Source organism: Ornithorhynchus anatinus, chromosome 4 (genome assembly GCF_004115215.2).
Source record: "Ornithorhynchus anatinus isolate Pmale09 chromosome 4, mOrnAna1.pri.v4, whole genome shotgun sequence".
Taxonomy (NCBI): domain Eukaryota; kingdom Metazoa; phylum Chordata; class Mammalia; order Monotremata; family Ornithorhynchidae; genus Ornithorhynchus; species Ornithorhynchus anatinus.
In genome coordinates this window covers 119,335,818-119,359,704 of record NC_041731.1, presented here as the reverse complement: position 1 = coordinate 119,359,704, position 23,887 = coordinate 119,335,818, and the positions used below count along the sequence as shown (strand labels likewise).

General features: G+C 42.8%; 1 protein-coding gene across 9 annotated transcripts in view; it reads right to left on the bottom strand.

The window, feature by feature from the left end:
- Nucleotides 1-23,887, bottom strand: part of LDB2 (LIM domain binding 2) — a 497,394-nt gene that overhangs the window by 219,666 nt on the left and 253,841 nt on the right. For all 9 annotated transcript variants that reach the window (XM_029063421.2, XM_007664296.3, XM_007664285.4 and 6 more), the window contains one exon: nt 14,384-14,486. In XM_029063421.2, the coding sequence (XP_028919254.1) occupies nt 14,384-14,486 (103 nt within the window). The remainder of the gene's footprint in view (nt 1-14,383; nt 14,487-23,887) is intronic.

The following is a 23,887-nucleotide window of genomic DNA, read 5'->3' as shown; positions in this document are numbered from 1 at the left end:
CTGATGCTTTGTTCCGGTATTTCCTGGCTCCGGGCTTGCAGGTGCCAAATATGACCCAATGTGGGAGATTCCTCAGTCAGCTGGAGCGGCATCAATGAGGGGAGGTTGTGCAAGACTAGTGAGGGCCTGGAACTTCAGCTGACACCATTTTAATAATAATAATAATAACGGTACTCATTAAGAGCTTACTATGTGCCGAGCACTGTTCTTAAGCACTGGGGCAGATACAAGGTTATCAGGTTGTAATCGCGGGGGGCTCACAGTTTTAATCCCCATTTTAAAGATGAGGTAACTGAGGCACAGAGAAATTAAGTGGCTCGCCTGAGGTCACACAGCAGACAAGTGGCTTAGCCGGGATTAGAACCCATGCCCTCTGACTCCCAAGCCCATACTCTTTTCACTAAGCCACAATTTTGGTATTTCAATAGTGAGAATTGGTAAGAGGAGCCTGAAAAAAGGACAAAATGAAGAAGGTCTGTCTTCAAACATGGGCCTGGCTCTATACAAAGCCTTATTTATCAGTGGGTTATACTTATTGAATGCTTATTGCGTGCACTGTAAGAAGTACTTGGGAAAATACAATATAACAGAGATGGTAGACACAATCTCTACCCACAAGGAGCTACAATCCCTGAGTTGGTACCCACAGTCCCTACCCTCATTCTATAGGGGGAGACGAACATTGAAATACATAATGGATATGGGAAAGAGTAAAGTACAAGGATATGTACATAAGTGCTGAGGGGCTGGGGTGAGGATCAAACAAAGTGCTGAAGGGGCACAAAGCCAAGTGCATAGATAAGGGAAGGGTGGGTAGAGGAAATAGCTTAATCTAGGAAGGGCTCTTGGAGGAAAAGTGACTTTAGAAGAATTTAGAAAGTGGGTAGAAGGGTAGACTGTCGGATACGAAGGAGGAGGGAGTTCCAGTCTCGAGGGAAGAATTTGGCAAGGGGTCAGCGGTGGGATGGACAAAATCGAGGGTTGGCATTAATAGTAGTGGAATATGCACGTTGGACTACAGGAGCAGGTTATCAGTGAAGTAGGGTAGGATGGAGAGAGCTGATTGAGTGCCTTAAAGCTGATAGTAAGGAGTTTCTGTCTGATGCAGAGGTTTCCGAGAAGAGGGGAGATGTGGACTGAGCGGTTTTTAGCAAAATGATCCGGGCAACAGAGTGAAGTATGGAAAGGGAAGAGACAGGATGCAGGGAGGTCACTGAGGACACTGTTGCAATAGTCAATTCATTCATTCATTCATTCATTCAATCGTATTTATTGAACTATAATAAAATGTAATATAATATGCAATCTAATTATAATATATAATCATATATAACTACAAACATATAATGTTATATAATATATTTATGATATATAATCATATAACATATAATACCATATGATTACGATTATACAACTACAATTATATAATTTTAATAGGATTATATAATATAATTATAATATATACTACAATATATATTGAACTGTACTAGTCACTTAGAAGACTACAATACAACAATAAACATATACATTCCCTGCCCATAAAAGCTTACAGTCTATAAACACAACTGATTGATTGATTGATTGAGAGTCAAGGTAGGAAATGATAAGTGCTTGGATCAGCATGGTAGATAGAACTGACAGGATTTAATGACAGACTGAACATGTAGGTTGAATGAGAGAGAGGAGTCGAGGATAACGTCCAGGTTATGGGCTTTTGAGGCAGGGAGGATGGGGGTGCGGTCAACAGTAGGAGGATGTTGTAGGTTTGGGTGGGAAGATGAGGAGATCTGTTTTGAACACATTAAGTCATGTTTAGCTATAAATGGTGATCCAGCGTCCAAGGTCACAGATCCTCACCACATCTGACTGGGAAAGCAGCATTGAGCACAGGCCTGGAAGTCATGTGACCTGGGTCCTACTACCAGCTCTGTCACTTGCCTGCTTTGTGATCTTGGCCTCCGGCCTGGAACACTCTCTCTTCATAGCCGACTGATAATTACTCACCCCTCCTTCGAAGCCTTAATGAAGGCACACCTCCTCCAAGAGGCCTTCCCAGATAAATAAAAAAAAAATTGTGGTATTTGTTAAGCGCTTACTATGTGCAAAGTACTGTTCTAAGCGCTGGGGGATACAAGGTGATCAGGTTGTCCCACGTGGGGCTCACAGTTTTAATCCCCATTGGACAGATGAGGTAACTGAGGCACAGATAATTAAGCGACTTGCCCAAGGTCACACAGCTGACTAACGGCAGAGCCGGGACTAGAACCCGTATCTGACTCCCAAGCCCGTGCTCTTTCCACTGAGCTACGCTGCTCCTTTCCTCTTATCCCACTCCTTTCTGCGTGGCCCTGACTTGCTCCCTTTATGTATTCCCCCTTCCAGGCCCACAGCACTTGGGTACATATCTGTAATTTATTTATATTAATGTCAGTCTCGCCCTCTAGTCTATAAGCTCACTGTGGACAAGGAACATATCTGTTTATTGTTATAGTGTACTCTTTCAAGCACTTAGTACAGTGTTCTGCACACAAAAAGCACTCAGTAAATACAGTTGACTGACTGACTGGCTCCACCCCATCCCGTCTTCTACCACCCTGGTGAGAAAGAGAACAGCACCCAGAGCATGCATTCTCTTTTTGATTTCACACATATCTCACACTTTGATTACTCTCACACATTCCTAAAAGGAAAGAAATGATATCTGGTAAGCATTTCCTGTTTGCCAGTCACTGCGCTATGGGTTAGCGTAGATAGAAAAAAGATAATCATGTTAGACACTGACCACGTCCCACATAGGATTTACTGTCTTAATTTCCATTTTACAGATGATTTAACTGAGGCATAGAGAAGTGAAGTGACTTGTCCAATTTCACACAACAGGCAAATGACAGAATTGGATTTAGAATCCAGGTCTTCTGACTCCCATATGCCTTTTACACAAGGCCACACCGCTTGTTAGGGTTTATTTAACCAATGAATCAATCCCAGAGATAGGGGTAGGTTTAATATTCCTCTTAATATTTCCACAGCTGCTTCTGTTTTGACAAGGGCTGGTGCACTATTTTCTTAAATAAGGCATGGAGCTGGTCTGACGTTAGTTTAGCAGGGTAATTATCAAGTGAAAAATAGCTGCTGCACCACTGTGAACCTGCATACCTACTCTGTTAATTACTGATTGGGTCCCATGTTAGAAAAAAAATAAGAGTAGAGTTTTGAGACTTGTATAAAACATATTTGGGCACAAAATCTAAAAATGAAGAGGACTAGTGCGGCTGCAATTAGTAGTTTACATATATGATCGATCAAATATTGTTTATGCTTTTTCTACAGATTCTATTATACTGGGATCCCAGAAACAAATGATCAACATTCACGAAAAAACATGGGAGTTGAACCTTAGTGTGAATTCCTTGGTAGCAGATGGAATAAATGGACTTAACTTTAACAAATGGTGGTGAGACTTCAAATAAATAGCATAATAGACCTTTTCAAAGAGAATTTTACATGGGCAAATACATCTCACAGGTAGCATTACATAAGTACAATTCTTGGGTTATTTTCAAAGAGAAGTCAGCCATGAGCTCCTTTGCGGAATTACCCTAGGCGGCCTTTATCAGTGAAACGTGTCAGATGTTTTTCTTTCACGGTTACACATCACCGAGAGATGCTCTCTGGAGCCAAGGAGGCAAGAATGCTAACATCACTGCACTGATTTTCACAGTAACAACAACGATAAAGATAATAACAATAATAATAATAACGACGACTCTGGACAGGGATCAGGTCTACCTTCTCTCTTGTTTAGGACTTTCCCGTATGCTTAGTAAGGTCGTCCACGCACAGTAAATGCTCAATAAATTCCATCGATTGATATTTGTTAGCTCATTACATGCCATAAACACTGCAGCCAATACAAGGTCATCAGGGTGGACACAATCCTGTGCTCACATGAGACTCACAGTCTAAGCGGGATGCAGAACAGATATCTAATGCCCATTTTATAGGTGGGAAACCATGGCACAGAGAAGTTAAGATACTTGCCGGCGGTTTGGTCTTGGGCAAATGGTGGAGCCAGGTTTAAAAACCAGGTTCTCTGACTCCCAGTTCCCTGCTCTTCCCACCAGGCCACAGTAAAATTCCGAGATTATTTTTTCCATTGTTCTCGGTGCAACTAACCTGACAGAGCAAATGATACATTTTCTAAATTGAAACAAAGATAAACAATCAAAGTACAAATAAGATTTTTCAAAGAGGGAAATAAATAAGACCTAAGTATTTCTGAAATGCCTATAAAAATAATTTAATGCTCTTTTAGTCATGGTTAATAGAGGATCAGCTTCTAATGGATAAGTAGGGTGCTTCCTTGCAAGCCACCTAGTCTCCTCTATTTTTCCCCCCAAATTTTGATTTTTTCTTTTTTTTTCCTTAAATACACTGCATTTTTACCCTTCCAAGCTCATCCTAAAAAGTCAAGGCTGCATGTTGCACACGGGAAAATAATGTGAATTGGGCATATGAAAACACATGGGGCAAATTTAATAAATTTAAACAAACATAAAACACTGTATAATTAGGTAAAGGTAATTCTGCTGCAATGCATAATAAAACTTTAATATATCAAACCCTCGGATTCAATGTGTTGCTAAATCCAAATGCCACAGTCTGTTGGAATTAAACAATAAATAAAAAAGCATATGTACCCAGCTAGGTAATTTTCGAATGTATCCTTCCAATTTTTAATGAGATGAATCTCAAAATATAATTAATGTGGTTTTGTAGAAGTGCTAATTTAACTGCACACACACACACAAATGGCTTTACTTTTACCCTACCAAGGAAGATTTTTTTCCCTATTGGATATGCAATAGAAGTGAAGACCGTGAGTGACATTTGTTCTGATTGCTCACACAGACGGGCACACATCATCCATTCAGCACAATAAATCAAGAGCATAATACAGAGCTGATAAAAACAAAACACAAATTTACTCAGAGGTCAGAGCCAAATATGAGATAAAGAAACAGATTATTGAACCAGACCTTCTGATTCTAATGAAGGGCTTATAGAAAAAAAATGGTTCTGAGAAAGAGACTAGAGTTGGAAATTGCTACTCACTCCTTTAGCAAAAGGAGTATTATGCTCAGTGTGGGCAGGAATCTCATCTACCAACTTTACTGTACTGTTCTCTCTCAAGAGCTTAATACAGCGCTCTGAACACAGTAAGCACTCAATAAATATGACAGAATGAAATATGAGCAGTTGTTCATTCAATTGTATTTAATGAGCCCAAACTGTGTGCAAAGCACTGTTCTAAGATCTTGGGAGGTGTACAATATAACAAGAAACGGACACATTCCCTGCCCACAGTCTAGAGATTGATTAATTGATATTACCAGTGAGGTAAGAGAGAAGGAAGGCGACCTGCCCATGGTCCCAAGCACATGTGGCAGAGCTGGGATCAAAACTCAAGTCTTCCTGATTTCCAGGCTTATGCTCTATCCACTAGGCAGCACTGCTTCTCTGCTACTTGTCTGTGTGACCTTGGGCAAGTCAATTCATTTTTCTGTGCCTAAGTTATCTCATCTGTAAAATGCAGATTAAGACTGTGAGCCCTAAGTGAGACAGAGATGGTGTCCCACCTGATTATCTTGTAGCTACCCCAGGGCTTAGAACAGTGCCTGGCACATAGTAAGTCCTTAATAAATAGAATTCAAAAAGAGGTGGTGGGGGAGGGATAGTGGTTCACTGGATGGGAATGCCATTTTAGTGTTGGGTGGTTGAGGTGAGGGTGGTGAGGGAGGGGTAGGGTGGTGGGGGTGTGGCAGGGAAACTTTCTAGGACAGACCCAGGGAGCATGACATATCAGAAGAGTTGCCAGGGGAGGTGCCGGGCTGGGAGACAATTGGAGGATGTTCGTTATGGACAGGAATGTATCTCTTTGTTGTTATATGGCACTCTCCCAAGCGCTTAGTACAGCGCTTTGCACACAGTAAGAGCTCAATAAATACGATTGAATGAACAGATGAATTTTCATAAAGGGGGAAGGATTTTGATGACCTAAGGAGGAGACATCCAGAGGAAGGGAGATCCTGAAAAGATAGGAAAACCTAGGAAAGGGGAGAACAGGCAGCAAGGGCTGAGGGTCAGATTCCTAAAAAGGGGTGTGTGTTGGAGGAGGGAGGAGGGTTGCAGCAGGAACTGTCAAAGCAACTTCTGGGATTGGCATGTCAGTGGCTGCCTAAAGTATCTCTTCCGGAACACCTGTATCCAGCAGTAGCTCTCCCTCCCAGCCTGATGACGGTTCCCACCCAGTGTGTCCGAAGTGGCAGGGCTGTCACCCAACCAGCCGGTCCAGTCGGACACCTCTTGGGGTGGGGAACTCATGCAGAGGAAGGCACCCAGCAACAAACCCTGCCTCAGCTCTTGCTCCGCTCCCAAGACAATTCTAGGCTGAAGAGAGTGAAAATCAGCAAAATGCGAATATTAAGAGTCTCAGTGTTCACCTGAGAGGGAAAAAGGGCTGTCTCCTAAATCCCTCTAGATTCCCATTCTATAAGCTGATTTTATGCCATCTACTTTCCTCCGAGAGGAGGTGATTTTAATCTTTTGGGGGGAGGTTGGGAATGCAGGTGTATAGACAAGGGTGGATATAATAATAATATGATAATGGTATTTGTTAAGCGCTTACTATGTGCCAAGCTGTTTTCTAAGTGCTGAGGCAGATACAAGGAAATCAATCAGGTTGGACTGAGTCCCTGTCCCACAGGAGGCTCACCCTCTTAATCCCCATTTTCAGATGAGTCAACCGAGGCACAGAGAAGGGAAGTGACTTGCCCGAGGTCACAGAGCAGGCAACCGGCGGAGCTGAGATTAGAACCCACGGCTTCTGACTTCCAAGCCCATGCTCTTGCCACTAGGCTATGCTGCTTTTGGTTCCTCCCCGAATTTCTGTTTCTTCCTCGAATGAGTTTTGCCGAATGCTCAAGAACATCTTCTTTCAGAGTGGGTAGTTCTGTGGTTCTAATTTAAATGAAAGGGAGTGAAATATGTTCCAACACGGGGCTGGCGGGAGTATGATTAAAAGAATCATACTTGCAAACCACCTTCAGAGACTTTCTGAAAGACATGCTCTTTGAGAAAAAAACTTTTCAAAGTCGTTGCCTTGATGAAATAGGAAATTTGCAAGTTAACCTAGGTAACATTTGCTTCCAGAAGGCCTGTCTCTCTGGGATGATTTCTTTTATTACATGTGATGCAATATTTGGGAAAAAAAACGTATTCAGGAAAAATAGAAAACTACTCTTGGAATGCACACATCTCTACCAAGCACAATAAAAATCCAGCTGGGTGAAGAGAGCCAATAATAAGGCTGGAGAAAAACAGCAACCGGAGATACAGAATCCTCTGGGGCTGGTACAATATTCTTGACCTTAGGGGAATGTGTCCAAAGACTCAATATATAAAAATGCACATTGCAAACAAAATTGAAGAACTTAAATATCGCAATACCAAAAGAATAAGGGGAAAGGGGAGAATGTGGGCAAAGGAAACATTAGAGCAGAACAGCAAGCCAATGTAGAAAAGGATCAAATGAGAAGCTACTTAGTGATTATCGATATCCCTAATGGAGCTGGGAAATGTCAATTTCTGAGGAATGCTTGAAACTGAGGCTGGCAATGCCATGTCTGGATGAGGTGGCTGGAGCATTTTGATAGGATTATTTTCCCCTGGAAAATTGCCCCTAATGCCCAAGGGATACATGTGAGGGCAGCGGAGTCCTGTCCTGACAAAGATCATGACATCACAGCTGTGGAACTGCGGGCCTGTGGATTTGGCTCACAGTCAAACTGGGAGACACTGTGGTCCGGCACCAGACTCAATGATAGACAGCATCTTGGACACTTCCAATTCCCAGCAATATTCTCCTAACTGGCTGTCACTAGGGAAGGACGTGAGGATAGTTTCATTTTAGGGAGCATAGGAAACGGTTACGGAATCAGCAGGAAGCAGTGGAGCAAGAATTGGGGGGTGAGGAGGGAAAGAACTTCAGGTGGATTGTTGGAGGGGCTGAGAAGCACGATATTTGAAGCAGAAGCTGCCGCTGAAAGGCTCTCTTAATCCATCAATCTTATTTATTGAGCGCTTACTGGGTACAGAGGGCTGTACCAAGTGCTAGGGAGAGGACGATATAAGCCAGTTAAGAGGTGTCAGCAGCCTGCAAGCCAACAGAATCAAACCAATCCTGTCTAGAGGAGCACCCCATTCCAATGAATTACTCAATCAGTGATATTTATTGAGCACTTACCATGAGCAGGGTACTGTGATAAGCACTTGGGAAAACACATTTAATTCATTCAATCATATTTACTGAGCGCTTACTGTGTGCAGACCACTGTACTAAGTGCTTGGGAGAGTAGAGAAGCAGTGTGGCTTAGTGGAAAGAGTATGGGCTTGGGAGTCAGAGGTCAGGGGTTCTAATTCCTGCCTCTGCCACTTATCAGCTGTGTGACTTTGGGCAAGTCACTTCACTTCTCTGTGCCTCAGTGACCTCATCTGGAAAATGGGGATTAAGCCTGTGAGCCCGACATGGGACAACCTAATAACCTTGTATCTATCCCAGAATTTAGAACAGTGCTCTGCACATAGTAAGAGCTTAACAAATACCATCATCATTATTATTGTGATTACGTTATAACAATAAACAGATACATTCCTTGTTCACAGTGAGGTTATAGTCTAGAGGGGCAAACTTACAGTAGAGAGGGTTACAGTTACTGTTGGTTGGCATAATCTCTGACCTCAAGGGGTTTACGGTCTAGTAGGAGGAGCTTACAGACTAGAATCCAAGTCAACCAGGTGATCCATCATGAACAAACTCTCACTAACTGCACACCAGCCTTCCCTCTTCCGGCTTCTCACACTATCTGTACCTCCCCATGCTCCTGTGAGCCAGGACCAGGAAGGTCAATCAATTAACGGCATTATTGAGCATTTACTCTATGCAGAGCACTCTACTAAGCTCTTGGGAGAGTAACGGAATTGGTAGAATTAGAAACCAGACTGTCCGATGACCACCTTGTTGGTAATGCAGATTCCTGCCTGTTTCTCCAAGGTGAGGGATGTAGAACCTGGATTGGACCAGATCTCATTTTGCCTTATAGTTCCTTCTTGGGCAATAAAAATCCATCCCAAAAGATAAAGGGTCCACCTTATCACTGGAATGGAATGAGCATTTTGCAGAGAAACAGTAGAGTCTGATCCCACAGTGAGTCAACTACTCTCTTGGGAAATCTCAAAACTATTCTCTGCTGCTCAGTTGCTCACCCGGACTAAGGGAGATCATTCACTAGAAGATTCATGCTGTGAGTCCAGCCAGTCAATCACTCAATCTGTGAGTGGGTAGGTGCCACTTGCATCATAGAGAAGTCATGGGAAGGTCATAGATTCTAATCCTGACTCTGCCACATATCCGCTGGGTGACCTTGGGTAAGTCACTTAGTGGAAAGAGCCCGGGCTTGGGAGTCAGAGGTCATGGGTTCTAATCCTGACCCCACCGCTTGTCAGCTGTGTGACCTTGGGCAAGTCACTTAACTTCTCTGGGCCTCAGTTTCCTCATCTGTAAAATGGGGATGAAGACTGTGAGCCCTACGTGGGACAACCTGGTATCTACCCCAGTGCTTGGCATGTAGTAAGCACTTAACAAATACCAACATTATTATTATTATTCTCTGTGCCTCAGTTACCTCATCTTTAATAAAAGGGGATTTAGACTGTGAGCCCACTGTGGGACAGGGACTGTGCCCAACCTCATTAACTTGTACTACCCCAGAGCTTAGAACACTGCTTGGCAAATAGTAAGCACTTAACAAGTACTATAATTACGATTATTATTCTCTGTACCTCAATTCCCTCCTCTGTAAAATGGGGATTGAGACTGTGAGCCCCACGTGGGACAGGGACTGTATCCAACCCGATTTGCTTGTATCCAGTCCTGTGCTTAGTACAATGCCTGGCACATAGTAAGTGCTTAACAAATACCATTATAATTATTATTAATGACATCAAATGTCTATTCTGTGCAGAGCCCTGTATTGAGTGCTTGGGAGAGTGTGATGCAGTAGAGTTGGTAGACATGATCTCTGCCCCTAAGGAGCTGACAATTTAGCTTCAGAGAGAACAGGTCTCCCAGACTCCCCTGGTATCTGAAAAATCCTCTGGTATCCAACCAGGTGATCGGAGGAAATCTGTTGTGCTGGGATCATCCCACATCATAGGATCGAGATCGCGAGGAAAGCCCACAGGTGACTCCAAGCCACCTGTGGACAATCAGCACGTTGGACAACTTGAAAATGAAAATAAAGGACGTTAAAAGTCGAAAGCCCTCCGAACCTCCCGCGGGGCTTAAACCACTTTACTCCAGCAGAAGCTAATGAAGGCAGCTGAGTTTCCAAGGAAACAAGTCAAACGGGAAAGGAAGAGGAAGTGAAAGAGGAGGGGAGAAGAGATGAATACATTTCTAGCCCTGATATAACAATTTGTTTCTTGTACTGCTCTAAATGCCATCTGTTCAGGGGGAAATACGTGGTTGTAGGTGAGAAATGTACTTCTAGGATGGAGTTCCCCATTACTGAATTAGAAGCAACAGTGTTGACTCAGCCAGCATCAAACTGTCTACATTGGCACAGTCTAAAGGAAAAAGCACTAAAAAGGAGAAGCGGCACTGTGTAGTGGATCGAGCACGGGCCTGGGAGTCTAATCATGGGAGTCATGGGTTCTAATCCTGCCCCGCCACTTGACTGTTGGGTTACAGTCGCTTCACTTCTCTGTGCCTCAGTTCCCTCATCTGTAAAATGGAGATTGAGACTGTGAGCCCCACGTGTGACAGGGACTATGTCCAACCCCATCTGCTTGCATTCACCCCAGCGCAGAGTACAGTGCCTGACACATAGTAAGCGCTTCACAAATATCACAATTATTGTTATTACCTTTTTAGATTGAACTTTCCCTTGATCCCTAATGAAAGAAGTCATGCGCCAGTTAGAAAGAGGACAGAACTGAGGGCCAAAAGATCTGTGCTGTATTCCTGGTTCTACCACTTGCCCGTTTGGTGACTTTGGGCAAGTCACTTGAATTTTCTGTGCCTCACTTTCCTCACCTGTTAAATGGGATTAAATACCCATTCTTCCACCTCTTTACACTATGAGTTGCTAGCGGGGCTGGAATTGTGTCTCATCTATTTTTCATAGGTGTACCCAGTAGTGCTTGGAAAATAATAAACAAACAACTATCATTATTATAATGATAATCCCGATTAGACTGTAAGCCCGTCAAAGGGCAGGGATTGTCTCTATCTGTTGCCGACTTGTACATTCCAAGCGCTTAGTACAGTGCTCTGCACATAGTAAGCGCTCAATAAATACTATTGAATGAATGAATTATTATCACTGATTATTAGTATTATTTCCATGGAGCTGTCACAGCCAATGCGAGAGTTTATATGAAACACTTGGAGTACTCGGGAAGAAAGTCACCAAACATATTCAAGGTGCTGTTATTGTCTGCGTTCATCTTGGCACCATAAAAGAGCAAGGAGGAGGGCTTATCCCTTGGTTTCCTGAACTTTGACAAAATAATGACCACTGTCACTTCCGGAAGTCTTAGGAAATACACATCCAGTGGATTTCAGAAATGCCCACATTCATAGGTGGGTTTGCAGCTCTTCAAATTCAAATTGGCAGTGTAAATTCCCAGAGCCATAAATTCACTGTGGGGACAAGATTTTCCTCACAAAGCTTGGCTAAACCTCATCTGGAGGGTTCATTATTACCTAGCATTGCCGTAATTTGGATAATTTGTTACAGCTGCAAATGTAATAGCGAATCCTTACGTTCCTTCCCGCAACTATTTTCTTCATAGATACAAAGCCTTCAGCTAATTAGGGGGTAACGTAGACAAGCTCCAATTTCTCGTTCGGTGACGGCAAAACCTTTCACATTTGTGCAGAACTACTTGACTGGAAAGGGTTAACCTTCTCTGCAGTGCTGCATAAACTCTGCACATTCTTCTTACTGAGCATGCTTCATCCTTCCTGGCTCCAGGCTTGGGCTGTCAATCACCTGTCACTCCCAGCCACATCATCACCGTGTGCACATCACCAAGCTGTCAGCCCGGCAGCTGACAGGTCTCCTGCTAAGGGCTGTCGATCAAACGAGTTTCTCTTATCTGTTCTGGAAATATTTTCGTTCCAAGAAACAAAGAATCTGGACAACAATGGATCACAGTCTAGCATTTCTTCCTTTACACGTGGCAAGATCTTAAGAGGAAATTAATCTATTTTACCTCCAGATGCAGGTGGAGGGAATCCGCTGGGTTTGGATACTGTAATATGGTTTTTTTGGGGGGTCCCTAATAAATTCTTCAACGACCAATGGGTGCGCATAAACAAAGATGCCGGGCATTTGGCAGGGTTTCACCTCTCCAAAAATCTCACAGAAGAAATGGATACAATGTTGAGAGTTATTCAGCAGATAGATACCATATTCAGGGGATTTTACGGGTACAAGACTCCCTGGGCTCCCCAAGATTTCCCCTAAATCAGCAGCATCTTATCTCCAAGACTCATCCCATCGAGGCATTCGTTCATTCGATGAGATTTACTGAGCGCCTACTCTGTGCAGTGCACTGTACTATTCCTCATCTATGGGCTGAGGGCTGGAACTCCACTAGGTAAACACCTTGTGGATAGAGCACGGGCCAGGGAGTCAGAAGGACCTGAGTTCTAATCCAGTCTCTCTCACCTGATTGCTTGTGACCTTGGGCAAGTCACTTCACTTGTCTGTACCATAGTGACCTCATCTGTAAAATGGGGATTAAGACTGTGAGCCAATGTGAGATAGGTGCTGTGTTCAACACGATTTGGCTTATATCCACCCCAGTGCTTGGTACACACAATAAGAGCTTAACAAATGCCAGAATCATTATTTTAATTCCCCATCTACCCTCACCATCAGTACAGATCTGTCAAGAGGGACAGCCAGAAGTGACCACGTAGAAAGGCTCACATACAACAAACACATACACATACACACACACACACGACAGGGGTTTGCAATTGTTCCTGATCACTCAGGTAACAGGCCTTTATTGAAAGAGGGCTCTTCAACTGCATCTCCCACTGATTCCTTTTAGTGGGGCAAGGAATGATGATTTTACAGGGGAAAAAAACGGAGATCTTGCTGGTGCCACAAAAGCATCACCACTGCATCATGACAGAATTATGCAAATGGTAATGGATTAGCATAATTCATAGCGTGGAGTGTAGCATGAAATGTAGGTGGAGGGGTTCTGACTGAATCTGACGTCGAAGACCTTAGCGAGAAAGCTGGGAAGAGTTTGTTCAAAGGTCACTGAAAATTAAAAATAAAACCTTGTGTCCTTACAGCTTTCAAAAGCACTTGCAGGAATTCAGACTTTCAATCGTGATTTTTTTTTTATATATCAGCTACCCTGCAAATCTCTGAATTGGTCTGTATTTAACTGCCCATGCTTAGTAGATAGTCCAGCCATTATGATAGAATTTGTGACAACAGGACACTTCAGCCAGTGACAAATTCTTTCATATGCAGTACTGTTTTCTAGAAACAACCCTTGTGCTGATCTAACTGGACGTTAATTGCTTTTGTGCTGATATATCTATGCCTTGTGGACTGATAACACAACTAGCAAATCTGATATCTGACAAGTTGACTCAACCTAATCAGGACAGATCAGCTGTTACCAATGTAGCTACAGGCTGTAATTTGAGGATCTTTACAGTTATCACTCGCTTGAAAGGCAGGAAACTGTAATTCTGTCAACACTAATCCAGAAATGTGTGTTCAGAGGAGCTGAGATTCTTCCCCCCAGAAAAAAGATAGCACTTGTCAAAGAAATACCTGAGATAATTGATAAAAGGAATTAGAAGTGGGTGAGTGATATACTGACAATCAGTCACTTCAGAGAATGAAAAGAGAGCCTTCCGATTCAGACCGTTAAACACGGAGTGTAAGCTGTCAAGGAAAGGGCAGGGTCAGTAGGAGTGAACCGCTTGAAACAATTTACTAAGCCGTTTTTACTTATCATTGTGTTATTTGCTTCTTGTTTTCCTTGCCATCCAAATACTGAAACCAAGAAAAATTCTAACCTTCAAAAGAGATTTCTCAAGAAAGGTACCTAGGGCAGGTGCCATTTACCAAAATGCCCTTATGGGAACCGGACAACTGTCAGGAGCAGAGGTATTATCCGCCTGACAGCGCCATTCTACTATGAAGATCCTCATGGTTTTATCCCAGGCGAAAGGTAACACAAACAGAAAGTTCATATGGGAACAATAAGCATCTCTTACTGTATCGCTTTGGTCCATCTTCCAAACAAAATGAAAGGGTTAATGTGGCATCGTCTTCAAAAAATTCGGTAGCGAAAGCATCCCACCAGAGGTTGTCACTATCCTAGAAAGAAGCAAAAATTGTTTACTGAAGAGGAGATAAACGAGAGAGAGTGATTAAAAAATAAAATAAAATTCCAAATCTCCACCTGTTTCAATAGCATGGCGGGGTGGAGTAGGTGTGTGTGTTGGGGGGTGCACATGTGAGCATGTTCAAAAGAGGCTGCTCATTTAGTTGAATAAGAAGGAGATTCCAGTTTAGTTAGCTACTTATTACAAACCGAATGAAAATTAATTATTAAGACTACAGCTGTGTAAATGTAATACACCTTTTATACACAGTGTCAAATCTAAACATTTTAAATATAGCAGTTTGTACTCAATACAAAAAAATCTATTGCATTTAAACTTGTTTTCCTTTTTGGTAACAAAGATATTAGCTTTCCATCATTCTTTCATTAACACAATCATATTTACTGAGCGCTTACTGTGCACAGAGCACTGTACTAAGCACCTGGAAAGTACAACTCGGCAAAGAGACTAATCCCTACCCAACAACAGGCTCACACTCTAAAAGGGGGAGACAGAAAACAAGTAGACAGGCATAAATACCATCGAAATAGATAAATAGAACAATAGATATATACATATCACTAACAACATAGAATAATAAATATGGACAAATATACACAACAGCTGTGGGATGGGGAAGGGGGTAGAGCAGAGGGAGGGAGTAGGGGTGATGGGGAGGGGAGGAGCAGCAGAGGAAAAGAGGGGCTTAGCCTGGGAAGGCCTCCTGGAGGAGGTGAGCTCTCAGTAGGGCTTTGAAGAGGGGGGAAGAGAGTTAGTTTGGCGGAGGTGAGGAGGGAGGGCATTCCAGGACAGTGGTAGGACGTGGGTCAGGGGCCGATGGCGGGACAGGCACACAATGAGGTGGTGAGCGGCACCAGAGGAGCGGAGTGTGCGGGCCGGGTTGGAGAAGGAGAGAAGGGAGGTGAGGTAGGAGGGGGCCAGGTGACGGAGAGCTTTGAAGCCCAGCGTGAGGAGTTTTTGCTTCATGCGAAGCTTGATAGGCAACCACTGAAGGTTTTTGAGGAGGGGAATGACATGCCCAGAGTGTTTCTATAAAAAGATAATCTAGGCAGCGGAGTGAAGTATAAACTGAAGTGCGGAAAGACAGGAGGATGGGAGATCAGAAAGGAGGCTGATGCAATAATCCAGTCGGGATATGATGAGAGATGTACCAGCAAGGTAACAGTTTGGATGGAGAGGAAAGGGTGGATCTTGGCGATGTTGTGAAGGTGAGACCGGCAGGTTTTGGTGATGGATTGGATGCCTGGGGTGAATGAGAGAGCAGAATCAAGGATGACACCAAGGTTGCGGGCCTGTGAGATGGGAAGGATGGTCATGTCATCCACAATGATGGCAAAGTCAGGGAGAGGACAGGATTTGGGAGGGAAGATAAGGGACTCAGTCTTGGACATGGGGCTCAGTCTCATGGACAGTGAAAATAGGGAAGAAGAATAATACTTTTGAATAACTTATTTGAAAATCAATTTGACTCTACACACTGCACTACTTCTATGGTAAAATCTCTAAACATGCCACATCCTCATATCATCATAAATGGTATTCATTGAGTGCCTATTGTGTGTAGAGCACTGTACTAAGCACTTGAGAGTACAATATGACAGTTGGTGGACACATTCCCTGACCACAACAAGCTTACAGTCTAGAGGGTGACAGATATTAATGTAAATAAATAATTTATAACACAAATTTATAGAATACACTATAAATAAGCAATAAGAAATGGCAGAATGAACTTTAAACACAGGCTTAGTGAAAATTGTGACACCAAGAGGAAGAAATGAATGCAATGTTGTATTCTGTGGGTAACAAACACAACAGTAATAATTCTGGTACTCGTTAAGGGCTTACTAGGTGCCAAGCACTGTCCTAAGCACTAGAGTACATACAGGTTAATCAGGTTGGGCACTGACCCTGTTCCATACTGGTGTGTGTGGGGGGGGGGGTCACACTCTTAATGCCCACTTTGCAGATGAGGTAACTGAGGCACAGAGAAATGAAGTGACTTTTCCAAGGTCACCCAGCTGACGTGGTGGAGCCGGCATTAGAACCCAGGCCCTTCTGACTCCCAGGCTGATGCTCTATCCACTAGGCCATGCTGCTTCTTGTGCAGCTAGTGGAAAATCTTGACATGCCCAAGACTGACAAGCTAATTAGTCATGCACACCCACAGACTAATACAACCTAACCACCCAAAGAGTCACCTTTGGACTTGAAGGTTCTCTCTCACTCCCCTTCCCCCCGCCCCTATATTTATAGATATAGGTCTTCAAATTACTAATGAGGTTTCTGAGTGACATTCATTTAGAAGTACGTACTGTTATAGGCTGCATTATGAAATGTATTTGTCCAGAGGAGAGGTGAGGAATGCAGTAGAAAATGATCATTTGAATGAAGCTGATGATTGTCTTGGAATGACGAGTGCATCCATCACTTTTCCAGAAACCATTTTAGGGCTAACCCAGGCAAAAAACATCTGAATGGCTACTGTCCCTTATGGGTCATCGTGGGCTTCCTGTGGGATGGGAAATAGCGTGGGCTAGTGGAAAGAGCCCAGGCTTGGGAGTCAGAGGACCTGGGTTCAAACCCCAGCCTCCCTACCTATCTACTGCGAACTAGTTACTTAATGTCTCTGTACCTCAGTTTCCCCACCTGTAAAATGGGGATTAAATCCTACTTCCTCCTACTTAGATGGTGAGCCCCATGTGGGACAGAAACTGAGTCCAACCAAATGATCTTTTATCACCCCAATACTTAGTACGATGCTCGGCACACCGTAAGTGCTTAATAGGTACCATTAAAAAAAGGAAAAAAGATGGAGCTAAGAAGAATTTGGAAAAATCTCATCCTATTAGCTGGCCTTTGCCTCCACTGCTTTGTCCAGAATGCAGAACCTTATTTCCCTGGATTGCCCAAAACTGTGTTGGGGTCTATATCTAATGGTATTGTGCTAGTTCCAGATGTTGAGGACGAAATCATACACAGCTGCAGGCACACAGGAGTAATAACAGTATAATGGGAAGCAGCATGGCATAGTGGAAAGAGCATGGGCTTGGGCATCAGAGGTCATAGGTTCAAATCCCTGCTCGCCACTTGTCAGTCATGTGACTTTGGGCAAATCACTTAACTTCTCTGTGCTCAGTTACCTCATCTGTAAAATGGGGATGAAGACTGTGAGCCTCGTGTGGGACAACCTGATTACCCTGTACCTACTCCAGCGCTTACAACAGTGCTCTGCACATAGTAAGCGCTTAACAAATACCAACATTATTATTATTATTATTCTCTGTGCCTCATTTACCTCAACTGTAAAATGGGGATTTAGACTGTGAGCCCCACATGGGACAACCTGATTATCTTGCACCTATCCCAGTGCTTAGAGAAGCACTTGGCAACTAGTAAGCACTTAACAAATTCCATCTTTATTATAATTATTATCATCAATAATAATGATAATAATAATAATGATAGTCAGTTACTGAGTAAGTCATTAAGGTGTTGACCAGAACAGGCCTTCACCTGTTAGGGAATGAAAAAACAAATCGAATGGGGACTGAGAATTTATTTAATCAATCTCTCCTTGCAAAGCAGAGCAAAAATGATAAATGAACACTGCCTTTCACAGCTAGGACCTTCCTGATAGACACCTTTCCACATCACCTCGACTCACCCCCTTTGCTATTTGCCCCCCTCCCTGCCCACCGAACTTCTGTATGTATGTATATATAATTCTATTTATTTATATTGGTGCCTGTTTACTTGCTTTGATGTCTATCTCCCCCCCTCTAGAGCGTAAGCCTGTTGTGAGCAGGGATTTCTCTATTGCTGTATTGTACTTTCCAAGCGTTTAGTACAGTGCTCTGCACATAATAAGCACTCAATAAATATGATTGAATGACTGAATGAACTCTTAAAATAAAATAAAAAATCCTGGATCATACACAGGAAAGGAGGAAGAGTAGTGGATTAAACAAAGGCCTATGATAGCATTCCAGAATATAAGCAGCAGACATTTTCACAGCATTCTTGCCTGAGAAAGTGCAAGAATTGAGAGTTTTGCAAGGACTGGCCTTGTGAGTAAACAGGATTATACTGGAAGTGAAGCCACAATATTTCAGAAATGCAGGATATTTTTATCTGGAATCTTTCAAAACTAGCCCTACCTATTTCACAAACATGTTCTCTGCGCCAATGCAGCCTGCATTAGGCAGGCATATTGTTTTCATAATTATGACATTCATGAATAATTATAGCATTTATTAAAGAACTAACTGATGGGGAAAATACAAGGTTATCAGATGAGACACAGCCTCTGTCCTACCCGGGGCTCTGTCTGGAAATGTTTTTGGTCAATTCTACACGGAGATAAACTAGCAATGTGCGTCATGCCAATATCCATTTGGGAGTTATGAACGTGGAAGCAAAGAGGTGCCTTTGGCTCACTGAAAGAAGGCAAGTCCCTCTTTTCCTGATCCTCCTAAACCCAAAGGGGCATCCTGCTCTTTGAATGTGTGTTATTTTCAAATGCGATATTCAAATGCATTCTTCCTGGAATTTATAATGCAATATTTGCATGGATCTCATTTGCATAAAACTATGCCAAAAGGCCTGAAGGTGTCCAGGATAGGCCTTTTCCGACTCAGGTAAACTTTGGAGGTCAATCCAACCACAGGATGCATCACAAAGACTGATCGTCACTTCACCTCCTTCTTTTAAGTCCCTCTCCCTTCTAGGAAGGCACCTGATAGCCCCTTGGCTAAGACTTAAATCACTCTTTGGGCCAAATTCACAGAAATCAGTGAGTTGCTATCAGGGAAATCTAAAAAGACTCTGGATTTTTTCAAAGTGTGGTCAAGAATTACTATTCGGCATGTGGCTCTTTCGTTAATCTAATTCTTAAGACCTGAGGGACACTTAATGGAAGAAATAAGAGGATGGTGGAATGAGGGCTGTAGCCCAGCCAGAAGGAGGCAGAGCGACAGTACTCTGCACACAGTAAGTTCTCAGTAGATACAACTGATTGACTGATTTATTGAAGGAAGGCAAATGGCTCCAGAAAATGTCTCAGCCTTTGTCCATTGCTTCCAGAGGTTTCTGAGATTTTTTTGTTGTTGTTATTGTTCTCCTGCCTGGGTTCCTGTGCAAACCTCTATATTTAACAGAAAAGGATAATTCACTGTCTCCTCTGCAAGACCCAGCAAAAATCTGCCAGGATCTGCCAGAACCAAGCTTTGAATTTGAATCTCATCTCCTCATCCCCTTTTCCTTTGCTCCTCCTCCCCTCCCCATTGTCCCTACTCCCCCCCTCTGCTCTACCCCCCTCCCCACAGCACTTGAGTAGATATGTACATATTTATTATTCTATTTCATTAATGATGTGTATATATCTATAAATCATTTTATTTCTATTGATGCTATTGATGCCTGTCTACTTGTTTTGTACTGCTTTGTTGTCTGTCTCCCCCCCTTCTAGACTGCAAGCCCATCGTTGGGTAGGGATTGTCTCTATTTGTTGCCGAGCTGTACTTTCCAAGTGCTTAGTAGAGTGTTCTGCATATAGTAAGTGCTTAATAAATACGACAATCAATGAATCTCCTCAGCTTTCTGCCCTCTGACCTGTCAGTCACTCAATCATATGTATTGAGTGCTTCCTGTGTGCACAGCACTGTACTTAGCACTTGGGAGAGTACAATATAGCAATATAACAGACACAATCCTTGCCCACAGTGAGCTTACAGTCTACAGCGAGAGAGAGAGAATAATATAAATTAATAAAATTAGAGATATGTACTTAAGTGCTGTGGAGATGGGGGTTGGTCAATAAAAGGAGCAAGGCAGGGCAACATGGAAGGGAGTTCAAATCAGTCTGTTGGGTTGTCATGCAGGAATGTAAGGGTTTAGTGTTCAGTTAGTAATTCAAAATATTATCTCCCTCCCACACTGTCTTTAGCTTCCTGAGATACGCCACGACCACTCTATTACTCTATTGAGCTATCTTGCGAGTACAGTTGTTATGACACCTCATACCAAATGTGTACACTTTATGGGTCATAGCCAGAATGAACTGCATTTGCTTGTTTCTCAATTCCTTGGCACAGTCTTTAACACTAGATTGCTAGGAGCTCTTGAAAGATTGATGCTTGCCTGCATGGGGAATGAAAGCCAACTTACTGAATGCTTTCCTCAGTAAAGTCTTCTCCCAGTGTAATTTTGTGTATTAGAGCAGAGCTTGAATGAAACCAATGGAAATCCAGCAAGCTTGTACCCCAGACAAGGCTTATCTGCTCCTGAAGGGCTAACCTTGAGTAAGCAGCTTGGCCTAATGGAAAGAGCACAAGCCTGAGAGTCAGAGGACTTGGGTTCTAATTCTGGCTCTGCCACTGATCTGCTCTGTACCTTGGGCAAGTCACTAACTTCTCTGCGCCTCAGTTCTCTCATCCGCAAAACAGAGAATCTACACCCGTTCTCCTTCCTACTTAAACTGTAAGCCCCATGTGGGATCTGATGATCTTGTATCTATTCCAGAACTTAGTACAAGCTTGGCATATAGTAAGCACTTAACAAAAAACACAATCATCATTCTTATTATTCTTGTAAACATTTCAAACAAAAAAAGCAGTGGTTTATGGGGAGCCCTTGGGATAAAGCACAACAGACAAATTAAGGGAGAAAATATAGTATACTCACTTTCTTACACTACAGAGTAACAACACCTGCCATGAAACTGCCCAAATACCATAAATATGTGTCCAAGGAATAATCATGGCCTTTACTGAGGGACCATTGGGTCCATTACTCTTAACCAAGTAATTGGGAAAAATACAATGGAAGTGTGAACGTATGCTCCTCGTCCATAAGGACCTCGAGGGGACGTAACAGGAAGCACAAGTCTTCCAGAATGAGCTTGTATTCTGAACTGTAATGAAGAAAGACTGGCTGGAATCAGCCTGGTGTGGGCAGCTTTTGCCTCTCTTTATTGCTGAATTGTACTTTCCAAGAGCTTAGTACCATGCTCTGCACACAGGAAGCACACAATACGATTGAATGAATGATCAATCGATTGTATTTTTTGAGCACTTACTGTGTGCAGAGCACTGTATTAAACACTTGGGAGGGCACAGTATAACAGACGTGGTAGAAATGTTCCCTACCCACAACAAGTTCACCACATCCATTTTTGATGGCTTACTAGGTGGGTGGCATGGGCCAATTCTTAATTTTTCTTGTGGTTTTGTATATTGCATACTGTTGTATTGCTGCCTTATTTTACCCAAATTTAGACAGAAAAACTCTGAAGCTAATTGATAGTGCTGGCCATCTGCAAATAAATAAAAATGTCTAGATTCGGTCATTTTGAACATGGCCAAAGGTGTGGACTGTGTAATTTTGGCAGATTTTAATTAGATCAAAAACTCAAAGGAATGTACCGATTCTACTCAAAGTGCCATTTGCATTGCCCCAATTAAATCTTTTGTCTTTCCTCATAGGTGGACTCAAGTCCAGTTGTATCCAAATGATGAACTCATTTCAACGGAGCAACCCAAGGCATTTAAGCATATGTATATATGTATTTATAAATGTATATATAAATGCAAAATCACCCTAAAAAGCATTGCCAACCCTCCATCTCTTCTGCCCCTTCCCCTACATCCCCTCCCCACTATCTTCCTCTTAGGAAAAAAAATCCTGAAGTCAGAGCAGCCCCCGGGCATCTTTAACTTGTGCACTGACAGGTTACGTGGGACTTTGCCAGAGTAATTATTTTTCTATTCAACAATAATGAGAAATTACCATGGCAACTCCTTTGTCACATGACACACACACACACACCCATGCAAAGAAAGAAGTATACCATAAATGATTTATTCCTGGAGAACTATGTTTTTATTAAAACCAACTTAATCACATCAGAAGTGGAAGGAAGAGTGATGGAGCCCAAGAATGGGGTTAGTAGAAAAAAGTTGACTTTTTTTTGTTTCCGTTGGGTCAAGAAAATCTAATGAGTGCTTACTGTGTGCAAAGCACTGCACTAAATGCTTGGAGAGTACAATATAACAACAAGTTGACATATTCATTCATTCAATAGTATTTATTGAGCGCTTACTATGTGCAAAGCACTGTACTAAGTGCTTGGAATGTACAATTCGGCAACAGATAGAGACAATCCCTGCTCAATGACGGGCTCACAGTCTGCCCACAACGAGCTCAGTGTCTAGAGGGGGCGACAGACACTAACATATACAACAAATAAATCAACATATGAATACACAAAAAATTACAGATATATACAGATATACGCATATGTGCTATAGGGATGGGAGGGAGGATGAATGAAGGAGCAAGGAAGAGTGGTGCAGAAGGGAATGAGAGGAGAGGAGGGCTTAGTCAGGGAAGGCTTCAGAGGGGAGATATGCCTTCAATAAGGTTTGAAGTAGGGGAGAGCAATTATCTGATTGATAAGAGGAAGGAGGGCATTCCAAGCCAGAGGTTGAAAGGAAGGCAAGAGGTCGGGAGAGAGACAGACAAGACTGAGGTATATCAGGTATTTGTATTTGTTAAGCGCTTACTATGTGCCAAGCACTGTTCTAAGCGCTGGGGTAGACACGGGAATGAGGTTGTCCCACGTGGGGCTCACAGTCTTAATCCCCATTTTACAGATGAGGGAACTGAGGCACAGAGAAGTTAAGTGACTTGCCCACAGTCACACAGCTGACAAGTGGCAGAGCTGGGATTCGAACTCATGAGCCCTGACTCCAAAGCCCGTGCTCTTTCCACTGAGCCACGCTGCTTCTCCAGAAGGTTAGCAATAAAGGAACGAAGTGTGAGGGCTGGGTTGTAGTAGGAGAGTAACCTTTCTGGCCTTTTCCTTTTCTACTCACCGACTTGTATGCATAGATGTGAACACAACCATTCATTTTAGATATTTTTATTGTGCCATTTCTCCTGCTGTTGTTTTATGCACTTGTCATTTAACCCCTCTAGAAGGAGATATTTCAACTCCCATGAGTGAGATCCAAGAAGAGATTGATGTGAACTTGATTTAATGCTACCTGAAGTCTTATGGGAGCAAATGTTTGTAGAAGCCCACTTTCCTACATCTCTTCATTTCCCATAATACTCTTTCCAAGCCCTACTCACAAATAGGCTCATAAAGGCAAAGGGTCATCAAAATGTTGTCTGTCGGCACATCCTAATAGCAACAAGCTAGTGAAGACTAATTTATGCCCCCAGGAGACAAACCCCCAACTAGATTAATCCCACTGACATTTCTCCAAAATTGTGCACCTCTAAAATGATTTTGTCAGGCTGTTTGGTCCAGCATTAATGCCCAACTTTATTCTGTTGTAAACAATACTTCTGAAGATAACCAATACA